Source organism: Barbus barbus (assembly GCF_936440315.1).
Source record: "Barbus barbus genome assembly, chromosome: 50".
Lineage (NCBI taxonomy): Eukaryota > Metazoa > Chordata > Actinopteri > Cypriniformes > Cyprinidae > Barbus > Barbus barbus.
In genome coordinates, this window is record NC_136728.1 from 367,091 (window position 1) to 391,405 (window position 24,315).

Genomic DNA, 24,315 nt, shown 5'->3' on the forward strand with positions numbered 1-24,315 from the left:
ATAGTGTCACACTGAAACAAATCTTGATCAAACTTAAATAGGCTTTATGTATTTTCTTGATTTATGCCTGGATATTTTGTGTGATTCACTGGGTGCAGGGGATCTTTGTGCGCTGGCAGTAGCTGTCACATGTAGTTCTTGGAAACTTTGATATTCAACTTACTCACAGGGGAGATGTAGAAGGGTGTGGTTATACATGCACTTCTCTTTCCTCTGATCTTTATTAGGTCTGACGCTCAAATCTCACTTCCAATACTCCAAACTTACAGCAGACTCTAAACTCTACTGTACTCTGTCTGGATTCACATACAGATTCCTCACCAGCCATCGGGATGTGGATTATTCTGTTGGGTCTCGCCTCTGCATTACTGGCCTCCTCGAGATCAGAAGATACCATGGGTAAGAGGAACATTATACAGCTGTCTCTGTATTCTGACTATAGATTTTACAGAGAATGAATGGAGCAACGCTGAGTGTGTGTGTGTGTGTGTGTCTGAGGACAGATAGGCAAGGCAAGTTTATTTATATAGCACCTTTCATACACAATGGTAATTCAAAGTGCTTTACATAAAAGGAAGTAAAATAATCATAAAAAGAAACAAAGCAATAAAACCAAAAATCTAAAAAACATTTAAAATTATTTAAAAATAACGTGTAAATGTCTGAATACATCAGTATTTCTCCAATATGCACACTTTTTAATTAAAAGCTCAAATGGAACTTTTGTATCAAAGACCTCTGATCTAAAACAAATGGGAGCAATTAACTAATAAAATGATTATTTAACTGTTTAAAGTTCCTCAAGATCAAATAAGATTCATTCTCCCCATGGTACGGTCTAAAGTAGAGCTGTACACTCCCCTGTGGATGGTTGTTTGGTAGATACATATACATTTCTGTCAGGACCGATATCTTCAAAATGATGGATACTTAGCATAAAGTTTGGTTTGGCGGTATGGTTCTGTTCTGGGCAAAACCTCCCTGCCCATCCATGCAGCCTGTCATGAAGGAGCAGGGAGAGCAGCAATAATAATAACCCCCAAGGGTTAACAGAACAGAACAAAGCAGATATCATTAATGTACTTAATGATATTTATTTATTTAGTCATTGAGCAGACGCTTTTATCCAAAGCGACTTACAAATGAGGACATAAGAAGCAATCAAAAGCAACAAAAGAGCAACAACGTGCAAGTGCTATTACAAGTCTTGGTTAGCCTAACGCAGTACAGATCATTAATATTTTTTTCATAAATAAAAAGACATATAGATAAAATAAAATTAGAATAGAGAGTGCTAGAGTTAGAGGGTCAAGTAAAGATGGAACAGATGAGTTTTTAGCCGTTTCTTGAAGATGGGTAAGGATTCGGCTGCTCGGATTGAGTTTCATTAACTGTTTCAGTTGACATTGAGTTTCATTGACATTGAGTTTCATTAACTGTTTCAGTTGACATTGAGTTTCATTGACATTGAGTTTCATTAACTGTTTCCACCAGATGGGAACAGTTAATGAAAAAGTCAGTGAAAGTGTTTTTGTGCGTCTTTGGGATGGCACAATAATGCATCATTCATTTGAAGAACGCAAGCTTCTAGAGGCACATAAGAAGTATTTATCATTATAGTTGTGGTGTGGATGCATCTATTCTTTAATACTGAGAACAATTTTTAGAACTATATATTTATCGTTATCCTTATCATTATTGTGCTTGGTGGGAACGGGCCTTCAGAGGCCTTTTTTTAACAAGAAAACAAGCAGTTAGAAAATGAAGAGATTGCAATAGATCAAGAGAGAGTCAAGTGTTTGTTTTTGTTGTTTTTTTTCAATAAAAAAGAAAACAAATAGATAATATAGAATTAGAATAGAGAGTAGTCAAATAAAGATGGAAGAGATGTGCCTTTATTTAAGTCAGGGTTGAGCTGTTCCCCCCCAGTGTACAGGGGATTTTAAGTAGGGCGTACTGTAAGTTCCCTTCAGCCTCCTTGGGGTTGTAATATGGTGGATGTGAGTTACTGGCAAATGGCAGCCTGCCTTTCTCTCGTTTGCCTCCCTGTCTAGGAGGTTTAGGCTCTGGTTTCACAGGGATTTAATAGGTTTTTGTTTTAGAATTAGAACTAAACCTTGTCACACCTTGTCACCTTGCTCCCTCTAGGAGAACAGAGAAAGGTAGGGCAGTATATGTTCCCTCCACTTTGATTACCACTGGTGGGTCCTGAAGTAGGGATATCGCTCCATTTTGGATGATTAGAGCAACTTTACTTATGGTACAGCATGAGCTGCTCTCCCTCAGATACTTTGGAGTCTTGAAGTGATCCCCTTGGAGGAGTAGCAAGAATAAAGGGTGTAGTTTGTAGTGCTAATTACTGAGGTTTCTACCACTTTTCGTGCTTCCTTTGGTAGTCTGCTCAAGTACCACATTAGGGTAGAGCAGGGTGAATGGAATTATGATGGGCCACTCACGAGAGTCCCTCTGTTTCATTTACCACCTTCTCTAACTGTTGTTGGCTCTTGTACTAGGGATGTATGCTCCGCTTTGATAATACACTCCTTTTGGTAAGCTATGGGCTTTGTCAAGGTGAAGCATTTTCCTTTAGGGTTCTGCTCTTGGGGGCTTATTAGACTTACACCTACCCTGAAATGAAGGAAGGAAGGTTGTAAAAGCCAAAACTTCCCTTGCTATTGAGTGTAGAAGCTTAGGTATCTTTCCTTTACTATTGGAACATACTGGCTTAGGGAGTGGTTCTGCTAAATAGTCTATGACGCATATTGGGGGGTTGACGCGTCTTGACTATTCTTTGCCCACTATGGTATCTACAGTTTAGTGAGGAAGCGCTCCCTCAGTGTGGTGAGTGGGAATTGCTTCCCCATAGTGTCATAGACGCCGCGTCAAAGTTCCGCTTTGAAAAGGAACCTCTAAGTTATGAATGCAACCATGGATCCCTAAAAAAAGTGAACAAGAAGCAGCATGCCATTGCCAAGCTTTGGGTTTCCCTGCACATCTCCTTCAGACACATTTTGCTGACGTGTTTTGCAGACACACTTTTATACTTTAAAGGGGGCTTTTGGGGCTGTAACCTATACAGCTGTAACCAGGGGCACCAGAGCATATCAGGCACTGCACAAAGAGCGGTTAAAAATTTAATAGAAAGAATTATTTCACAATTAGTAATTTCAATGAACACATTATACCAGAAATAATACTTTAATGGGATAGTTCAGCAAAAAATTTAAATTCTGTCCTTAATTACTCATCCTCGTGTTGTTCCAAACCTGTAAGATAATTTACAGTTGGATAATTTATTTGAAGCTGCGGATTCAGGTGAAGTTTATAGCTCTCCTTAATATAGCTTAAGTCATCTGAACAAACAATTTCACAATGAACAAAGCATGCATTTGCATTTCCTTATTTGTGTGATTTTAGATTGAATATGTTAAATGTTCCTTTTGTCTTAGGACTTTGGTATTACTTCCTGTCCCATGTGCCATTTTGTAGTCTTTCTGTTTGTTTGAGTTTCTGTTCTCTTGCTCTCTGTGTTCCTGGTTATTTGTTTGTTTTGTTACTTTAAAACTCCTGCAGTTCAATCTTCACCTCTCTCTGCCTCCTCTCCCCATAGTACCATATATTTGCCTGTCAAGCTACTACCCTTAAGAGGCAAATAATAGAAAGCCAATAAATATAGTAAGCTTTGAAAATTAAACAAAATTAAACAATGACTTTAATTGTTTTGTATATACAGTAGAAACAGTCACTAATGAGGCGTTTATGTCATACAACATCTATGCGTTCCCCCTCAGTTTCAGTTGTCATTTGTCCATTCATGTTTTAACATTTGTTAAGAAGTTCTGTGTTTGTACTATGATGGTTGGATTAGCTGCTTCTTCCTGTGTTCTAATTGTTTTCGGAAATGTCCTTATGTTGTTTTGTTTAATGAAGTCAGCCCGGGATTAGATCCATCCCATCTAGAAATATTTCATGTTCAGGGAATATTTTCAGCGGCAAGTTTTATTTTAGTTCCCAGAATTTTCTGATAAAAGGTAGAATGCCATTCTCTAAAACTTTCTAAAATGTTTATTGATAACATTGTTAGAACATCATCCTCTAATGTTCTAAAGCTTCCCATCACACTAGATTGTGCAGATTGTTCACATTGTTCAGAAGTCAAATTTTGGTTGAAAGTAAAAACCCAGCCTTTGTTTGATTTGAAGCTCCAGCGTCATTAAATAACACCAAAAACAGCATTACCAGCTTCACTTATTATAAACAAGATTTACTATTTTCTGTCATACACTCACAAAAGTTCTTATTGAGATTAGCAGAGGTTTAGATGTTGATGGTTTATTGAAAATAATAGTTTGGTTTGAAGTCACCATTGTTGTGATCAGTAGTTGGGCAGTTGGACTCAAACTTTTCAGTGTCATTTCGTGTTTGTTTGTTATGGCAAAAACAGTGAAAGAAAATGTGATCAGATGATGTTGGCTATTTGGTCTTGTGAAATATGTTATCATCATTTAGTGATCCGACCAACTGATCTCATCTAGAGTCTAACCTGTGCTGCTAATTTCATGTTAGTGAGTGAGATAATGCGTTTCATCCAAGTGTGAAACTAGTCCTCAAAAGTGTCTCAATTGCCCCCAGGTGGCTGTTCACGGTATAATATCATATCATACCATAAAGCCTGCCCTCTCCATGGAATCTAATGGGATGCGATACATACTAAATATGTTTTATGTCATTTAATGTAGATTTTATCATACTAATGTAAGTTCAAGTGTTCATTTTTTAAATAAGCTTGGTTTTAGTTAGTTATATGATGCAATGAAAATGGGAGAGTGACAGCTAAGACTGACAGCTTCTGAGGCGCAAAGGATCTTCAGGAATAGATTGGAGTTGTATTTAGCTTATTTCAACTGAAGCCTCTTATATGGCAATCAGCAGACAAAAATTGGAGCAGTCAGGTTAATTTAAAAAAGAGTCAGAGGCGTGCGATCAACTCAGCGTGAGTGTGTGCGGGAACTGGCTCCACTTCGCTCACTATGGCTCAGACTTGGGTCCCAAGTTCACTACTGTGCAGACTTGGGTCCCAAATAAGCACAATATGGCTGCACCCTATTGGGACGATGATCGGGTTCACTTTTCTTCAATGGAAGTGAGTGAAGGTGCATCGTCCATTTTTTTTTTACAGTCTATGGTTTCAACAGTGTAAGATCCAACAGTTTTAATCAGATAATCTGTATTTCTAGCTGTAATTTTTAAACCACATTGTTCATTGGATGCGACTGAGATCAAGCAGAATTTTTAATCAGATCATTTCATGAATTTAAAAGAAAAAAAATAATTATTTGTCACACAAACATGAAGAATCTGTGAATGAATCTCAAAAATAGTGACATGCTTCATGCTGCAATGCATTCTGGGAGCCAATGATGAGTTTTGTATGATGTTTTTCTTTTAAATTCTTGAAATTATCTGATTAAAATTCTGCTTGATCTCAGTCTGTAGAATCATTGAGTTGTTATAATAAATAATGTGCAACTAATACCGTAGATTAGACTAAATGAACTCAGATAATCAGACCGCTATGTGATATATCTTAATCATCAGCAAGCAACCAGCATCATCTAATCGCATTTATTTGCAGTTTTTTTTTCATAAAAAACATAGCAACAACAGCTCAAGAAAAACATTAAAAAGCATTGAAGAATTAAAAATTTCTCAACTAAAGCAAGCACTGATCACAACAATGGTGACATTAAACCAAACTATTACTTTCAAACAGACATCAACATCTAAACCTCTGTTAATCTAAATAAGACCTTTTGTAAATGTATGGCAGAAATAAAGTCAATCTGGTTTATGATAAGTGAAGCTGGACATACTGTTTTTGGGGTTATTTAATGAAGTTGGAGCTTCATCAAACAATGGCAAAGTTTTTACATTCAACCAAAATTTGATACCTGAGCAACATTTGAGTCCATATTCAGTGTCCAATGGAAGCTTCCCGCTTAAATCATTATTAGAAAGTCAGAGGATGATGTTCTAAGAATGTTATCAATAAACATTTGTAGAATGTTTTTAGAGAATGTTGTCCTACCTTTTAAGAGATTATTCTGGGAACTAAAATAAAACTTGCCGCTTAAAACGTTACCAGAACATATATAATGTTCTCGGAGCATTCTTAAAACAATAACATTCCTAGCTGGGATGCCTCACCTACTCCATCCACCCCTACATCGTAACATCTAAATTTGCCAGATGTGGTGTTATTAATTACTCTTGATCTTTATGTCATCAGCTTCTTTCAGTCTTTATGATTAAAGCTCAAATCTGCACTAAACCTATTACTGTTTCCTCTCTCACACTTCTTCTGCTGTGTTTTTAGAAAATCTTGCTTCTAGAGTGGCACTGTATGAATAATATTGACTCATTACTATCATTAATGCCCTGTTTCTCCTGTAGTACTGCGCTCACGGAGCTGCAGCTATGCTGGAGTGTTTCACGTGGAGGGGAAACAACGCTATAGTCTGAAGTTTGATGCAGCTGAGAGGTTGTGTGAGCATTTAGCTTCTTCATTAGCCAGTCTGGAGCAGGTGGAAAAAGCCTATGCAAAAGGACTACAGACGTGCAGGTTCTTACATTCATCTGAACATAAACAAACGACAATTAGCCGAAACATACAGGATCATTATTACCATGAACTCCATCTAAACATAAGCATACATTTTGTCTGCAGGTATGGATGGATAAACAGCTCAGAGTTGGTGATACTCCGTCAGAGGCCAAATAAAATCTGTGCTGGCAACCAAACCGGCATCATCAGGAAAACTGAGGAAAAGAAAAAAAAATATGACGCCTTCTGTTTTGATGCTGAAGGTTTGATTTGTACAATATGCTGAAAGTTTTACTCAACACACTATCAGTCATCTTTTTAACTAAACATTGCATTTAATCAGATCCGTCAGATAGGAACTGCGCCGCTTTGATTGACCCTGACAGTTTCAACAAAACAGATGGCGAATCAGCATTTACAGGTATGACAATTACCAAGGAATAACATTTTGAATGTATGCAATTTCGGAAGGCATGTTTAAATTTAATGTACACTTTTATATTTAATGTTTGTTTGTTTTTTAAGCACACATTATTTTTACACTGGTCAACAGCCAAAATGCTTCTGAAATAAATGTAGTCAAACTTGACATATTCTTTAACTTTACTAATAACTTTAATGATGCTTAAAATGGTTGATTACGCTGCAAGCCTGCACTGACCCTTTACGGAAGGGGTGCCCAACCCTGTTTAGCTCCAACTCTAATCAAACACACCTGCCTTAAATTTTTAAGCGATCCTGAAGACCTTAATTAGTTGCTTCAGGTGTGTTTGATTAGAGTTGGAGCTAAACTTTGCAGGTCAGTCGATCGCCAGGAACAGGGTTGGGCACCCCTGCTTTATGGGCTGCCAGCACAGGGCACTGAGAATTTGCTCATTGGCAAAACATTGGCCCCTTAGCACTGGCCCTGCACAGACAGCCCTCACTTAGCCTCCAGGAAGCCTAAGCGCTGTTTTATTGAAAATAATAAAGTTTGAAGTCACCGTTATGGAGGTAAGCGCTTGCTTTAGTTGGGCTCTTTACCCTTGACTTTTTAGCTTAAGTTTTTCTATGACTCCTGTAACTGTGTGTTTTTAAAGCAAGTGCTTACCTCCATAATGGTGACTTAAAACTTTATTATTTTCAATAAAACAGCGTTTACTCTTCCTGGAGGTTAAGCGAGGGCTGCCTGTGCAGGGCCAGTGCTAAGGGGCCAATGTTTTGCCAATGAGTAAATTCTCAGGGGCCCAGCGCTGGCAGGCCTAAGTGGGCCCGTAAAGGGCCAGTGCAGGCTTGTTTGCAAGCTACAGAACCTTTTGCATTGGCACGGCAAATTTATTCTACATTCCCCCGCGGGAGCAGTGAGTGATGAGCACAATGAATGATTTCACATTGAAACTGGAGAAATACCATCAGTGCTTGCAGACTATTGCTGAACAGTGATGAATGCAATATGTGCAGAGAAAACACTAAATAGCACTAAACCATATACATAATAGGCTTTTGCATTTTATTATAATTATTATACATTTTATTAATATATAACCCTTTTTGCTCATTTTTAAAGCGTTAAGGCTGGAATACACTACATGACTTTTAAAATCTGAGCAGATTTTAATACACTGGGCTTCATACACTTTATAAATTGTCACAGAAGAAAATCTGACCATCACACACTAAACAGCTGAGGATCACACACTACTCACGCAGAAACATGTGCCTTGTTACTAGGAGATGCGTGACAAATGAAAACAATATATCGGCTCAAAATATGTTTGATGTATATAAAACATTTTTGATCTCCTCTGACTGGATGGAATCAGAGGTTACAATTTATTGTGATAGTCCACTTTAGACATTCTACTAACTATAAGTAACTTTGTAACTACATGTCAACTAATTCTCATTAATTTGCAACTACATGTCTACTAACTAGTGTTGTTTTTGGCGGCCTGTTTTAGTTTTAGTTTTAGTTTTAGTCTAGTCTTTGTGTGAAGCTGTCATTTTAGTTTTTATTAGTTTTAGTCACGCTCATACTCTTTTTAGTCTAGTCAAGTTTCAGTCAACTAAAAGTCTGAGCATTTTAGTCTCATTTTAGTCAGAATTATCCATGACTATTTTCGTCTAGTTTTAGTCGACGAAAACTGATTACATTTAGTCTAGTTTTAGTCAATGAAAATTGTATTTTAGTCTCTTTTTAGTAATGCAATTCTATTTAACCCAGTCAATATAGTATAAGTACCTAGTAACAGTGGCATACCATGGGGTTTTAGTCAGGGCCTTCAGTAAGCAACTGTAAACTACATGTATACATCTTACACATCTCTGTTACAGCTAACGCAGTTATATGCATATAATGCACATATTATGCTGCACACAGGCTCTCAACAAACAATGACGGCTGATCAACTATTTTAATAGTAGGCTAGATTGGGGTGGGTTAAATGCAGAATAAATCTCCCTATATGGTCAGTAAAAGTAATCTGCCAATACACGGGTCACTATGCACATTCATGTCACTCTAAAATGACGACACGCCCAAAGCAGCAAAACTGTACAAACTCTGGACATCCACCCACCACACCACAGTATTATCAACACACCACCTACACCTCCATAACAATGTGCATGATACAATACTCATAACTAATAAAGCACTCACCTCCTACTTGTAAATAAAGTCCATGGGTCTGTCATAGAGCCCTGCACGGGCCTAAAATATAGGCCCTAGCCCGGCCCTGGCCCGAGACGCTCAGGCCCTAGCCCGGCCCGTGTCCGAGAGTTTATCAGAATTACCGACCCGAGCCCGTCTTTTTTTTACTGTTTTTTTTACTGTTTCAGCTATTAAAATACTTCAGTTTTGTATGAAATGGCAAAGTGATTGTATTTCGTTTTGTTATTTTATTAAGTTAATTTAGAAAAACGGTTGGAGCATTTTTTTATTTGTTAAATGTAAGCTTTTTGTTTTTTAAAGTAAAGACCAGCGGCCAGCGGTAGACAGTGAGTTGATCATAGCCTATGTTTGATATATTTAGTCTTCTCAAATTATCACGACTTTGTCTAAAATTAAATCTATAGTTATAAAACAGCTCCACAATGTTAGTTTAAAGGCTTAACCTAGGTTAATGTGCACTGATGCATATCCAGTCATTTCTGCGGAGAGGTCAAGCTGAAGCGTGCTTTACAGGACATGGACGCGCTAGAGCGATCACTTGCATTGGAAACATTTCAAATACGCTGTCATTTTTGCTCATAAAGGTAAGAGTAATAGGCTTTCGTAATAAGAGTAATAAGTAATCACAGGCTTGTGTGCACTCAAAATATCAACAAAGCATGCAATAAAGACATTAAATAAACGGGAAAAAAGCAGTTTCAGTTTTGAGCAGGAGCGCTTCTGAAAAACTCTAAAGGCGCATCCATGAGGAGACAGCAAGTCAGGATCATCATCAAATGCATGGATGATCCAAAATGCAGCTTTTCCCAAAGCATTGGGAACTTTTATTAGTAACCACGCTCCAAATTCTTCCTGATGCTCTGCATGGTCAACTGTCACCTGTATGCTAATGCGTGCGAATATGCGTTGCGTATTGCGTAGGTGATGTTTAATATTTATAATATAATCAGTATTTCATACAGTCGCCATGTGTGCTCTGCGAGTAATATGGGCACAATTAAAGGAGAGAAGCTAAATGAGCCCGAGTCTGGCCCGAGCCCAATCTCTAAAAAAAAATAAATGGCCCGAGCCCGGCCCGAATGGACTCAGCGTGTCGGGCCCCGACGGGCTTGCAAATCTCTAGTCTGTCATCTGACCCCTTTACTCGGATTTAAAAGTAAACACAGCCAACAACATAACTTGTGCTCGGTGCTAGCTGTTAGCCACTCATAGTTGCAATCGTTGAAATGGCGCATAAAACCTTTGCTGGCCTTTGTTAGCGAATTGACTTTGGGTGTAGGTCTTCCTTTCTCAGTTATTCTCTTTTGCAAAAGAGCACCTTGAAAAAGGCGATTTTAGTAGATCAGCAACAAGATCTGGTGTAGGCGACGATGACTGCAGCTGTCATTTTCTTTTCGTTTACTTTCATGTTCGTACCTTAGAAATCCCTGATTAAAGGAGCGGTCTAATGCTGGGGATAGCACTGGGCACGTAGTTGGACCCAGAGGGCGGGCTGTCATTGAAAGTCAAAATTTGATTGGCTGATGATTCTGTTACTAATGCTTGTAACAAATCAGATGTGAAGTCTTTCAACAAAAGAGTAGCACTATCTGTAATGCTGGCCTCTGACTTTTTTTATGTAGGAAATTCCAGTTCAACCTCAACTAAACTAATCATAGGCAATTTAGTGGACATTACACAAATGAAAATGACACCTAAATAATCAATAAAAACATTTTTCACACAATTTTGTTTTTTATAGGGCCAGCAGAGAAGGCCCTGCTTCCCCTGACGGCCCACCACTGCGCTAGTAGTATAGACGAAACCAACATTTTCTTTTAGCCAAACCCATTTCAAACAAGGCTATCTTATATTATGGGAAGTCGTAGCCAAATGGTTAGAGAGTCGGACTCGTAATCCAATGGTTGCGGGCTCGAGTCTCGGGCTGGCAGGGATTGTAGGTGGGGGGAGTGAATGTCCAGCACTCTCTCAGAATCAGAATCAGAATCAGAAAGAGCTTTATTGCCAAGTGTGTTTGCACACACAAGGAATTTGTCTTGGTGTTATGAGCTTCCAGTACAGAAAGTACAAACATAGTGCAGACAACATATAATTAAGGTGATAAAGAACACTAATGAAGAGAATATACAATAATTAAGAATAACAATAGTAATAAAAATAAAAATATACAGAAAAGAGACATGACCATAGACAGAACTGTGAATGTGCATGTGTCCTATGTACAGATGAAGGTTTGATGAGTTATTTACAGATGTACAGTACCGGGGTGTGTTATGTGTTGTTCAGGTGGGATACGGCCTGGGGGAAAAAACTGTTCTTGTGTCTGGCTGTTCTGGTGCTCAGTGATCTGTAGCGCCGGCCAGAGGGCAACAGTACAAAGAGAGAGTGAGCTGGGTGTGAGGGGTCCAGAGTGACTTTCTTAGCCCTTTTCCTCACTCTGGAGGTGTAAAGTTCTTGGAGGCTGGGCAGAGGGGCACCGATAATTCTCTCAGCAGTCCTAACTGTCCGTTGTAGTCTTCTGATGTCTGTTTTGGTAGCTGAACCAAACCAAACAGTTATAGAAGAACATAGGACAGACTCGATGATTGCAGAGTAGAACTGTTTCAGCAGCTCCTGAGGCAGGTTGAACTTCCTTAGCTGGCGGAGGAAATACAGCCTCTGCTGGGCCTTTTTCGCAATAGAGTCAATGTGATTGTCCCACTTCAGGTCCTGGGAGATGGTGGTTCCCAGGAATCTGAATGACTCTACTGAAGTCACAGTGCTGTTCATGATGGTGAGTGGGGGGAGAGCAGGGGGGTTTCTCCTGAAGTCCACTATCATCTCCACAGTTTTGAGCGTGTTCAGCTCCAGGTTGTTAAGACTGCACCAGACAGCCAGCTCCTTAACCTCCTGTCTGTAAGCAGACTCGTCACCGTCCTTGATGAGGCCTATGACTGTAGTGTCGTCCGCAAACTTCAGGAGCTTGACAGAGGGGTCCTTTGATGTGCAGTCATTCGTGTAGAGGGAGAAGAGCAGTGGGGAGAGAACGCAACCCTGAGGGGCGCCAGTGCTGATGGTGAGAGTCCTGGATGTGAGTTTGCCCAGCCTCACTAGCTGCTGCCTGTCTGTCAGGAAGCTGGTGATCCACTGACAGATGGAGGAGGGCACAGAGAGCTGTCTCAGTTTGTCTGAGAGAAGGTCAGGTATGATGGTATTGAAGGCCGAGCTGAAGTCCACAAATAAGATCCTTGCATAATTCCCAGGTTTGTCGAGGTGTTGCAGGATGTAATGCAGTCCCATATTGACAGCGTCATCCACAGACCTGTTTGCTCTATAGGCAAACTGAAGAGGATCCAGCAAGGGTCTAGTGATGTCCTTCAGGTAGGCCAGGACCAGTCTCTCAAGTGACTTCATGACCACAGACGTGAGTGCGACAGGTCTGTAGTCATTAAGTCCAGTGATTTTGGGCTTTTTGGGGACGGGAATGATGGTGGAGCGTTTGAAGCAGCAGGGAACTTCACACAGCTCCAGAGATCTGTTGAAGATTTGTGTAAAGATGGGGGCCAATTGGTCAGCACAGACTTTTAGACAGGCAGGTGAAATACCGTCTGGTCCTGAAGCTTTCTTAGATTTCTGTTTTCTGAAGACCCGGTTCACATCCTCTACACAGACTTTAAACGCAGGTAGAATGGTGGGGGAGGGAGTAAGGGGGGTTGCAGGGGGGGAAGGTGAATGTGTGAAGTGCAGATCAGAGCGGGTGCTGGGTGTCAGTCTGGCCTTTTCAAATCTGCAGTAAAACACATTGAGATCGTCAGCCAGTTGTTGATTCTCCACAGACTGTGGGGGTGGTGTCTTGTACATGGTGATGTTCCTCAGACCAGTCCATACCGACGCCGGATCGTTGGCTGAAAGTTCTTTTTTCAACTTCTCAGAGTAGTTCTTTTTAGCCACTCTGATCTCCTTTGTTAGTCTGTTCCTGGGCTGGTTATACAAGATTTTATCCCCACTTCTGTAAGCGTCCTCTTTGGCCTGACGAAGCTGTTTGAGTTTCCCAGTAAACCACGGTTTATCATTATTGAATGATAAGAATGTCCTGGTGGGGATGCATATATCCTCACAGAAACTGATATATGATGTTACAGTCTCTGTGAGTTCATCCAGATCGGTGGCAGCAGCTTCAAAAACACTCCAATCAGTGAGGTCAAAACAAGCTTTTAAATCTTGCTCTGCTTCATTAGTCCATCTCTTAACAGTTCTTAATACAGGCTTAGAAGATTTTAGTTTTTGCCTATAGGTCGGTATGAGATGAACCAAACAGTGATCAGAGAGCCCCAGAGCTGCCCGTGGGACAGAGTGATATGCATCTTTAATTATTGTGTAACAATGATCCAATATATTACTGTCTCTGGTGGGACATGTAACGTGCTGTCTGTATTTTGGCAGTTCGCGGGAGAGATTTGCTTTATTAAAATCTCCAAGAATGATTAAAAAAGAGTCCGGGTACCTTTGCTCTGTTTCAGATATTTGTTCAGCCAGCTGTTGCATCGCGGCGCTCACGCACGCGTCTGGAGGCACGTACACATTCACGAGAATGAAGGAGGAAAACTCTCGGGGTGAATAGAACGGCTTACAGTTTATGAAGAAGGCCTCCAAATTAGGAGAACACATCTTCTTCAGAGTTGTTACATCTGAACACCAACCTTCATTTATGTAGAAACATAGTCCACCACCTCTCGTTTTCCCCGTTAGCTCCGTGATGCGGTCTGATCTGAACAGCTGATATCCCGGCAAATGAAGCATGTTATCCGGGATGTTTTCACTCAGCCAGGTTTCAGTGAAGCACAATGCAACAGAGTTTGAAAAGTCCTTTGTGTGGGTGAGGAGAAGTAGTTCATCCATTTTGTTAGGAAGGGATCGGAGATTCGCTAGATGAATGCTTGGGAGCGCAGTTCGGAAGCCGCGTTCGCGGAGTTTAACCAGCGCGCCGGCGCGCTTCCCTCTTTTCCGTCTGAGCGCGCGTTTGACTAGGACCGCTGCCCCTCCGACCAAAACATCCAACAAAGCATCTGAATAATCAAAAACCGGAAAAAAATTGTCCGGTGTGTGTTGCCTTATGTCCAGTAGTTCGTCTCTGGTAAAACTGACAGTAAGAGAATGACTAAAAACAGAACAAACAAACAAAAACAACAAAAGTACGGGAGCGTTCCACACCACAGCAGCCATACGCGGCGCCATCTTACCACGGGCCATCTTACTCTCCACCCTCAATACCATGACTGAGGTGCCCTTGAGCAAGGCACCGAACCCCCAACTGCTCCCCGGGCGCCGCAGCATAAATGGCTGCCCACTGTGTGTGTTCACGGTGTGTGTGTGTTCACTGCTGTGTGTGTGCGCATGTAGGATGGGTTAAATGCAGATCACGAATTCCGAGTATGGGTCACCATACTTGGCAGTATGTCACTTCACTAATTATATTTATAGCGACAACCTATAGCCGCTGAGAGGCTAAGCAGAAGGAAATAAATCCATAGGTTCCTATTCCTGTCCGCCACGGCTACTGAGAAGCTACGAGGCCTTTGTTTACTGCTGGAGCCGGACCTCGAGACCGCGGCCTCGCCTACTGACGCTACCCGCACAAGGCTGCGTCGCAAGCGGTGTTAGAGAGGACGGAAGCGCGGTAAGCGCGGAGGTATACGAGCTAGGCTAAGAGCTAACCCCTCAAGACCGGCTCTTCCAACACTCAGGCTCTCAAACGTTCGCTCTCTGGAAAACAAACTGGACTTAATTCAACTCAGTCGATCTACACAGCATGAGGCAAGGGACTGTTGCGTGTTTGTTTTCACCGAAACATGGCTAAACGACAACATCCCGGACTCCGCCATTCAATTGCACGGGCTAACCAACTTCACAGCGGACAGAGATTGCTTGTGTGTGTATATCAACAAAGACTGGTGTAACAATGCTGCGGTATTATCAAAACACTGTTCATCGCTGGTGGAGTTTATGGTTGTGAAGTGTCGACCGTTCTATCTGCCGCGGGAGTTCACGGCCATTGTTATTGTAGCACTTTACATCCCCCCGTGTGCAAACGCTAAGGACGCGCTTCGTGAACTGTATAGCGCCATCAGTGAACAACAAACACAAAACCCCGACGGCTTTTTCATCATAGCCGGTGACTTCAACCACGCAAACTTAAAGACAGTTTTGCCAAAGTTCTACCAACATGTGAACTTTGCAACAAGGGGAAACAACACACTGGACTTTGTTTACACAACAGTTAAGAATGCTTACAAGGCTGAACCCCGCCCCCACCTCGGGTACTCTGACGACATCACTGTTATGCTAATCCCAGCATATAGACCACTTCTCAAACTCACCAAACCGGTTGAAAAGCAGATCACAGTATGGCTAGACAATGCCACCTCAGCACTGCAGGACTGCTTCCAGGACACAGACTGGAACATGTTTAAAGAGGCAGCCATCTACAACAACCACACAGACCTGAATGAGTACACTGAAACTGTGACTGCTTACATCAAAAAGTGCACTGATGATGTGACAGTCACCAAGACCATCACCACACGTGCAAACCAGAAGCCATGGATGACAGCAGAGGTTCGTGAACAGCAAGAGCCAATCTGTTCTGTGGCATCAAAAAAGCAAAACGGTCATATGCCCAAAAAATCAACAACCACTTCACAGACAGCAGAGACACACGGAGCCTGTGGCAAGCCATTCAGACCATCACTGACTACAAGCCCCCGCCACAGGCCTGTGATGAGGACACATCCCTCCCCGATGCACTCAACCACTTTTATTCACGGTTTGAAATGCAGAATGACACACCTGCACAAAAACTGCCCACACCTCCCAACGACCGGGCGCTCTGTCTGTCTCCAGCCGACGTAAGGAAGACCCTATCTAGGATTAACCCACGCAAGGCTGCCGGTCCTGACAACATACCTGGCCGTGTTCTGAGAGACTGTGCTGCACAGCTGACAGATGTCCTAACAGATATCTTCAACACCTCGCTGAGCCAGGCAGTCGTCCCCACATGTCTCAAATCCACAACAATCATACCGGTACCAAAGAAATCACCTGTGTCCTGTCTCAATGACTACCGTCCCATAGCACTGACTCCAATCATGATGAAGTGCTTTGAGAGGCTAGTCATGCATAACATCAAAACCAGCCTCCCCAACACACTCGACCCGCTCCAGTTTGCATACCGTCCAAACCGCTCTACGGAGGATGCAATTTCCTCCACCCTCCACCTGGCTCTTACCCACCTAGAAAATAAAGACTCCTATGTTAGAATGCTGTTCATTGACTTCAGCACAGCATTCAACACAATAATCCCACAACAGCTCATAAATAAGCTAAACCTGCTGGGCCTTAACAATTCCCTTTGTAACTGGATCCTGGACTTTCTAACTGGAAGACCTCAGTCAGTCCGTGTCGGCAACAACACCTCGAGCACTACCACACTGAGCACAGGTGCCCCACAAGGCTGTGTGATTAGCCCGCTGCTCTTCACACTGCTGACCCACGACTGCACTGCCAAGTTCAGCTCCAATCACATCATCAAGTTTGCTGATGACACAACAGTGGTAGGTCTCATCAGCAACAATGATGAAACGCACTACAGAGAGGAAGTGGCACAGCTGGCTGAATGGTGTGGCACAAACAATCTGTCCCTCAATGTGGAGGAGACAAAGGAGGTTGTGATGGACTTCAGAAGAAACTCCGTTGACCACCCCCCACTGACCATCGACAGCTCGACTGTGGAGAGAGTCAGCAGCACTAAATTCCTGGGGGTGCACATCACAGAGGATCTCACCTGGACCACCAACACCATGTCACTCTCCAAATAGGCACAACAGCACCTACACTTTCTCCGCCGGCTGAAAAGAGCAAGTCTCCCTCCACCCATCCTCACCACATTCTAAAGGGGCACCATTGAGAGTGTGCTGACCAGCTGCATCACTGTCTGGTACGGGAACTGCAGTGCTGCTGACCGCAAGACCCTCCAGCGGACAGTGAACACAGCTGCAAAGATCATCGGTGCCCCTCTCCCCTCCATCCTGGACATCTTCCTTACACGATACTCCAGCAAAACCAACAGCATTGTGAAGGACTCCACCCATCCCTCCCACAGTCTCTTCCAGCTCCTACCATCAGGAAGACGGTACCGGAGCATCAGAGCCCGCTCCGCCAGACTGCTCAACAGCTTTTTCCCCCAGGCTGTGAGAGCCCTGAACTCAAACCACCCCGCCCCCCTCTGAAACCCCATGCAAACCCCTACCTCCTGAAACATGGACCACCCCCCACACCAAAGAAAAACTGTATGGAAATTTAATTTTTTCTATTTATTTTATTTTTATTTTTTTGTGCAATTCAAAGTGTGCTACACACAGGTGAGTGGACCTGTACAAACCACCTGTAAGTAACACACTCTCCTCTATGTGCACTATGGACACTTTACACTATGGACACTTACACTTTACACTATGTGCACTATGGACACTTACACACACTGCTGCGTGTGCACAATCTCACAAAAGACTCAGCAATATATGTATGTTTACATGCTCATGCACTACAAATCATCCTGCACTGTTCCCCAACCAGCTGCTGACTCAAATGTCTCTCTTTGCACATGTACAGTACCTGTGAAGCATTCGTATAGTTTGTATTTTTTATCTTCTATTTTTTAGTTTGTATAGGGTAATATTTATGTGAAGCATTCGTATAGTTGTATTTTTTATCCTTTATTCTTTTAGTTTGTATAGGGTAAATATATATAGTATACTTATAGTTAAATCTGTTGTGTATAGGTTTATAGTGTTTTTTACTTCATTGTTGTATGTCTGTATTTATGTAGCACCGTGGTCCTGCGAGACACGACATTTCGTTCCACTGTATGTCCCCACATGTAGCGGAATGACAATAAAGCTCAACTTGAACTTGAACTTGAACTTATAGGGAAGCTTTGAAAGGATAACCTGCATGTTAGTTGTGAGATTCAGCTCGTTCATATAATGAACGTCATGCATAGCATTACAACAACTCCTTAGGAAGAGGCCATAATCTTGTAGAGCCCTAGCATCTTCAGATTTTATAGCCTTCCAAGAAAGTTCCTTTTCCATATAAGACGAAGCTATTTTCACCTCATTGCCAAAGTTTTCTTTAAGTAAAGTCTTAGCCCTTAGGTAACCTTGTACAGGGGTCATGTGCTGGCAACTTTTAACAAGTTCTTTTGGTTGTCCTCGTGTATATTGCTCCAAGAAGTGCAAACAATCCCCTGGGCTGTCTGCTCTCTTTTCAACAACTTTGTCAAATGAGCGCATGAACTTATGAAAGCGCAATGGGTCTCCATCAAAATAGGGAATTTCTCTGGGTGGAAGTGAAGACAAGCTATGCTGTTTAACCAATAAAGTAGCTATTTCATTTTGCTTATCAATGAGCTTAAGTATGTTTTGGTTGCTCACATCATTTTGAACACTTAATCCATGAGCATATCCAACATTCTGATTAACCAATGATGGTACGTTAGGTACTGCAGACTGTAAAGCTCTTGTTTTGGGTCTTGTTGACCGTTGTTGCTGCTGCTGTTGTTGCTGTTGTACTGACGACTGAGATTGAGAACGAATTGAAATCCTTTGTGTATCATCACCATGTGGTATACAAGATGTAGACAAAGACTGTGTTGCTGCTTGCACACTAGTTGACGGTACACATGGTTCCTCATCAGAATGAAGAGGTTTAAAAACAATTCTGTTAGCAGATACATGCGATTCTGAATCCACATCCTGATACGCTTTTACCCTCGCCATCGACTCTGCCAATTTCATTTCCAACTCCAGTCTTTCCTTCATTCTCCTCAACTGTTCCTCTTGCAACATGTTTCTTTTGCAGCATTTGTTGAGAGGCCCTTAAAGCAGCCAAATCTGCCTCAGCCTTCAGACGAGTGGAAGAAATGGAAGATCGACTGGATCGAGATCCATGAGATGAAGATGACACTTTAGTAGACGTTTTGCTGCTTATATTTGAAACACTGTCCATTGGTTGAACTTCATCCCCAGAATCCATTGTGGTCTGTAGACATGCATCAAGAAGCAGAGTATTGTGTGTTGTGGACACAACTTCAAAAGAGGATGCAACATCAGATCCACAGATATATTGAGATGTTGCATCTGATTCCACAGTCCTGGGCTCAAGAGAAGCAGAAGGTGCAACGCAATGATTTTCATTACTTTGAGCAGAATGTGTGTCTATTATTTGAGCATTTGAAACACTTGTCTTACACCATTTCCCAGTTCCAGATATCCACTGTTCAACATCTTTCACAAAGCCAGTATAATGTTTAGAAACTGAATCAAACCATTAATTTTGTTTCATTTGTTCCTCAGAAGGAAGCAAAGGTAATACACTTCTGTGCAACACAGATGCATCATCCATCAGCAGTTGTATTGTTTCCAACATTGAACACACAGTTGAGACGCATTGTCATCACATTTCATCAACTCTTTAATGGACACAACCACATTCTTTTATGAGTATTTTTATGATGTGAGTGAAGTAATGCTTCCATGTATTATTTTGTATATATTTTATGAATTTGTGTAAGTATAATATCAACCTGTCCAGGGACTGCGGGTGGAAATTAGCATTTTTTGCTATAACCTGGCACATGACATCTCTTCTTTTTTAGACTAATGTTTTTTGTGCATTGTCCCTGATCAAATAAATAAATTCAATTCAATTCAATTCAATTCAATTCAATTCTTCACTTTATTCACTTTACTCTTGCGATCCCTTTGTAAGGCTTCAATTTTAGCTGCCATGGCCTTTGCCGTGGGCTTATGCTCTCGTTTGCCGCCATCAGCAGCGTGCTCCATCTCATCAGAGTTCATCTTCAAAACAAAAGCCGCGTGAACTCAATTCCAAACAGCGGCGTATTCAGCGCGCACAGCGCCACAATGAATGAATGAATGAACAGTGAGGCAGCACACAAGAGCCCATAAATACGCACGAGCAACAAACTGCATTTAATCCAACGCCAATCCAATATAGCGGATATCACCGCGTCTTCCTCAACAACAGCAATGCAGCTAGAATCCATTTAAACTGCAGACATACCTCATTCTGCCGTTTTGTGATGCCGTGTCCGCTACTCCACTTCAAAACTCAATACGATGAGCCAGTAAAGCCGTTTCCACATTGCTTCCATAATCCAATAGCAAAGTATTTCTGTTGACTAAATAGAGCGACAACCTATAGCCGCTGACAGGCTAAGCAAAAGGAAATAAATCCATGACGCGTTCCTATCCGTTGCATTCTTTTGTTGATTTATTAACACAACGTAACAAACAACTGTATGATGAAAACTTAGAACGTCTAGAACGATCAACAGAAAGTGCGCGATCCCGCTACTCACCCCCTCTCTATACATCACCTTCAAACAGGAAACACCATCAGGTAAATACCCACCTGCACCCATGTGACCAAACACCCAGAAATACAAAATCACAATACAAAAGACAAACATTTTCTGCACTTACAATATTATTGTTAGACTTAAGAATACATCCATGCCAGACAAGGAAGACGCTCTGATTTGAATTTACAACATTCATTTTACCAACCAAACATGTTAACATGTTTGTTGTCATCTTCTAAATAATGTGAGTGGGGCTTGAGGAAGTGACGTCGCCTGCGTCTGCGCAGTGCAACCTAATGCAGCTCCAGAAGTGACACAGGAAACAGAAATACTGCAAAATAATAATAATAACGTGACTAAATGAGACAAAATAACGTTATAACATTTCGTTTCGTCTCATTTTGGTCAACAAAAATGAAGAGACATTTTAGCATAGTTTTTATTTTATAAAACACATTTAGTTTCGTTTTTATTCGTCAACAATATAGCATTATACATTTAATTATAGTCATCGTCACATGACCAGCATTTACGCTGCGTCATCTCGTTTTCATCACGTGATAAAGGTTCGTTGACGATGATATTTAGTCATAAATTTCGTTGACGAAAGCAACACTACTACTAACTCTCAGTAGGGTAGGTTCAGGGTTAGTAGAATAAGTTGACATGGACTTGCAAAGTTTCTGATAGTCAGTATGTTGTATGTTGTGGACCCATTAAAATAAAGTGTTAGCAGATATTAATCAGACAGTCTACTAATACTCTATGGGTGGTGATGGCGCAGTGGATAAGACACATGCCTTTGGTGTGAGAGACCCGGGTTCGAATCCACTGTGAGACACCAATGTGTCCCTGAGCAAGACACTTAACCCCTAGTTGCTCCAGAGGCGTGCGACCTCTGACATATATAGCAATTGTAAGTCGCTTTGGATAAAAGCGTCAGCTAAATGAATAAATGTAAATGTAATGACTGCTAGTTGACATGGAGTTGCAAACTTACTTACTGTTAGTAGAATGTCTAAAGTGGACTATCACAATAAAGTGTTACTGAATCAGAGTCTGTGTTCTTCTTACACTACAGGATTTTCATTTAAATCTGTCAACTAAAATCCGCAGACTGTCTCTGATTTTCGGCATCTAGCATCAACTTCTCAAGACTGTAAATCAGCAGAAAATCATGACACAAATCGTGTAGTGTATTCCAGACTTTACATAAACAGGAGAGGTGACAGGTACAGTAGATGTAAAGTATAAAAACTGAAATATCTTGGAAACAGCAGCCAATCAACTGTCATACTTGAATTCAGTACATCAAAATACATAATAAATATCAAATTTTATCTCTGAAGCAGACGAGTTCTGTAGACCAGTGTTATCTTTGAGTTAATGTGAACATGCATCAGTTTTACTTGTTCTAAATTTTCAGGAAAAACCCTGTCAAACTTTCCATCCCGACCCACACAGATCCCCGTGGAACAGAACCACACCGATCAGACAGACGATCAGACAAACCGTAATACACATGATATGGAGTTCACAACTTCCTCAGGGCTGAGTGAGACAGCGTCTACCAGTGAAACAACAGGTGACATATTCTGTTTAAAGGGTTAGCTCACCTCAAAATGAAAATTATGTCATTAATTACTCACCCTCATGTCGTTCCAAAACTATTAGACCTTCGTACATCTTCAGACACAAATTAAGATATTTTTGATGAAATCGGAGAGCTCTCAGACCCTCCATAGGCAGCAGCACAATTGAAATATTCCCAGGACCAGAAACATAGTAAATATATCGGTAAAACAGTCCATGTGACATCAGTGGCACAACTTCAGTTTTGCGACGTTACGAGAATATAATTTTTTTTTGTGCAAAGAAAACAAAAATTGTTTTCACTGTTTTACCGATGTATTTACTACGTTTCTGGACCTGGAACATTTCAGATGCATTGCTGTCTATGGAGAATGAGATCGCTCTCCGATTTCATCAAAAACATCTTAACTTGCGTTCTGAAGATGAACGAAGGTCACCCTCATCAACATTTGGAACGACATGAGGGTGAATAATTAATTACAGAATTAAAATTTTGGGATGAACTAACACTTTAAAGTCATCATGGGATATAAATAAATAACTATTAAAACGGGAAGCATTTTGGATTCATAAATTTAAATTACTGACGCCAAATGGCATGAATGAAGAACTAGAACTTTCTGTTTTCCTTTAAAGAACTACAATTGGTCGAATTCATCTTTAATATTTTATATAATAAATCTTGAGTATTTACAGTGTGAAAACAATGATTGTTTATGACGATATATTTCTGATGTTTTTAATTATTGAATTTTCCACTGTTATACAATTTAAAGTTAATTGGTGGAGTACATATTGATGATTGTTTATTTAAACTGTAGGCTTGTATAATAGTGATAAATGAGTAATAATGGATAATTCTTGCTTTAGTCACAGATGTGTAGTATGATGTATACATGAAAATTGTCCAGTATTTAAAAGGAAATGTTTTAATGATTCTGGTGATTCAGCATTGGTTAATGAGTGACGTCAGCATAATTGGTGATTTGAAAATTGGGTGGAGGGATTGAATTGCTTTGCACACTGAGGAAGGCTTTGAGCCAAAACGATTGTGTCTTTTCCCCATCAGTGAATAATGTTAAATAAAACGACAAAAGAATATTGTTCTCGTGAGTGCGGATCATAATTTCTTATTACTCTATGAACTAAAATACTTGAAATCTACATAAAAAGAGTAGAATGCAAAAATGTATGTGACATAATAATAAACATATACCTAGAATCTAGAAACCTGAACAACAGAATTCTTCAATTTGAGTATCCATATGTCTGTGTGTGTGTGTGTGTGTGTGTCATGTTCATCAGAGCAATCACCTTATAGGCTACTTCATTTACTCTATTTTCTAACGCAATAGCTCTCAAACATAACCCGTTGTAGAATCTCTGCTGTCTCAATATGAATGAATGGAATATTCCCATCAGAAAATGTGGAGAAATATCATAGGTAAGCTATGTCTAACTGTGTCAGTTTTATTAGCAATATATTGCATTATTGCCCCTTTTTGTTGGCCGTCAACGTTACTTTATCGGACACTTTTTCTTTGATGATGAACCAGCCATGACTTCTCCAGAAAGTCCAGATGGCCAGTCCGCCCTGCTGAGGGGGTCCATGATGACGGTCTGCTGTGTGTTCCGCCTGTTTTAGAAGTCTAGCAAGTAACTGAAGTCTGTTCATGCAGCAAGTAGATTCCACAAGAGGCATTTTCTTTCTCATCTGTTTGAATGTAGACTGAATCTATGTTTCCCGTCTCTGGAATGTAATCTGCTGGCAGTGGGAGGCAAAGAGTCTTCTTTTTCGTAGTATTATTCCAGTCCCGAAAAATCTTTAGTTTTAGTGTTTGTGCCAAAAATGTCTTGTTTGAGCATTGTGCTAATCTGCTGAAGTTAAAATCTTAGAAAAATCTGAGAAAAGTACATAAACAAGGAGCAAAGCGTGGAGCAGTAAGCAAAGAGTATCCAAACAGTAGCAAAGCTGGAAGCATTTTTTATAAACATACAAAAAATTATTCGGTCTAAACTTACATTTTATGTAATTTAATTGCA

The 24,315-nt window shown here is 40.8% G+C and overlaps 1 protein-coding gene across 1 annotated transcript; it reads left to right on the plus strand.

Moving 5' to 3' along the window:
- The first annotated feature begins 200 nt into the window (after positions 1 to 200).
- LOC306868060 (CD44 antigen-like) lies at positions 201 to 23,499 on the plus strand. The gene is made up of 5 exons (XM_079414051.1): positions 201 to 399; positions 6,454 to 6,622; positions 6,728 to 6,867; positions 6,948 to 7,025; positions 22,106 to 23,499. The coding sequence occupies exons 1-5, from the start codon at positions 333 to 335 to the stop codon at positions 22,288 to 22,290; spliced, it is 639 nt and encodes a 212-aa protein (XP_079270177.1). The 5' UTR covers positions 201 to 332; the 3' UTR covers positions 22,291 to 23,499.
- The last annotated feature ends 816 nt before the right edge of the window (positions 23,500 to 24,315 follow it).

What these genes read in the sequence shown, in the direction of transcription:
- LOC306868060 (XM_079414051.1), top strand. Translation starts at nt 333, where the DNA reads ATGTGGATTATTCTGTTGGGTCTCGCCTCTGCATTACTGGCCTCCTCG. An exon ending in GAGATCAGAAGATACCATGG is followed by an intron (nt 400 to 6,453) that starts GTAAGAGGAACA and finishes TTTCTCCTGTAG; the next exon opens with TACTGCGCTCACGGAGCTGC. An exon ending in CTTCTGTTTTGATGCTGAAG is followed by an intron (nt 6,868 to 6,947) that starts GTTTGATTTGTA and finishes GCATTTAATCAG; the next exon opens with ATCCGTCAGATAGGAACTGC.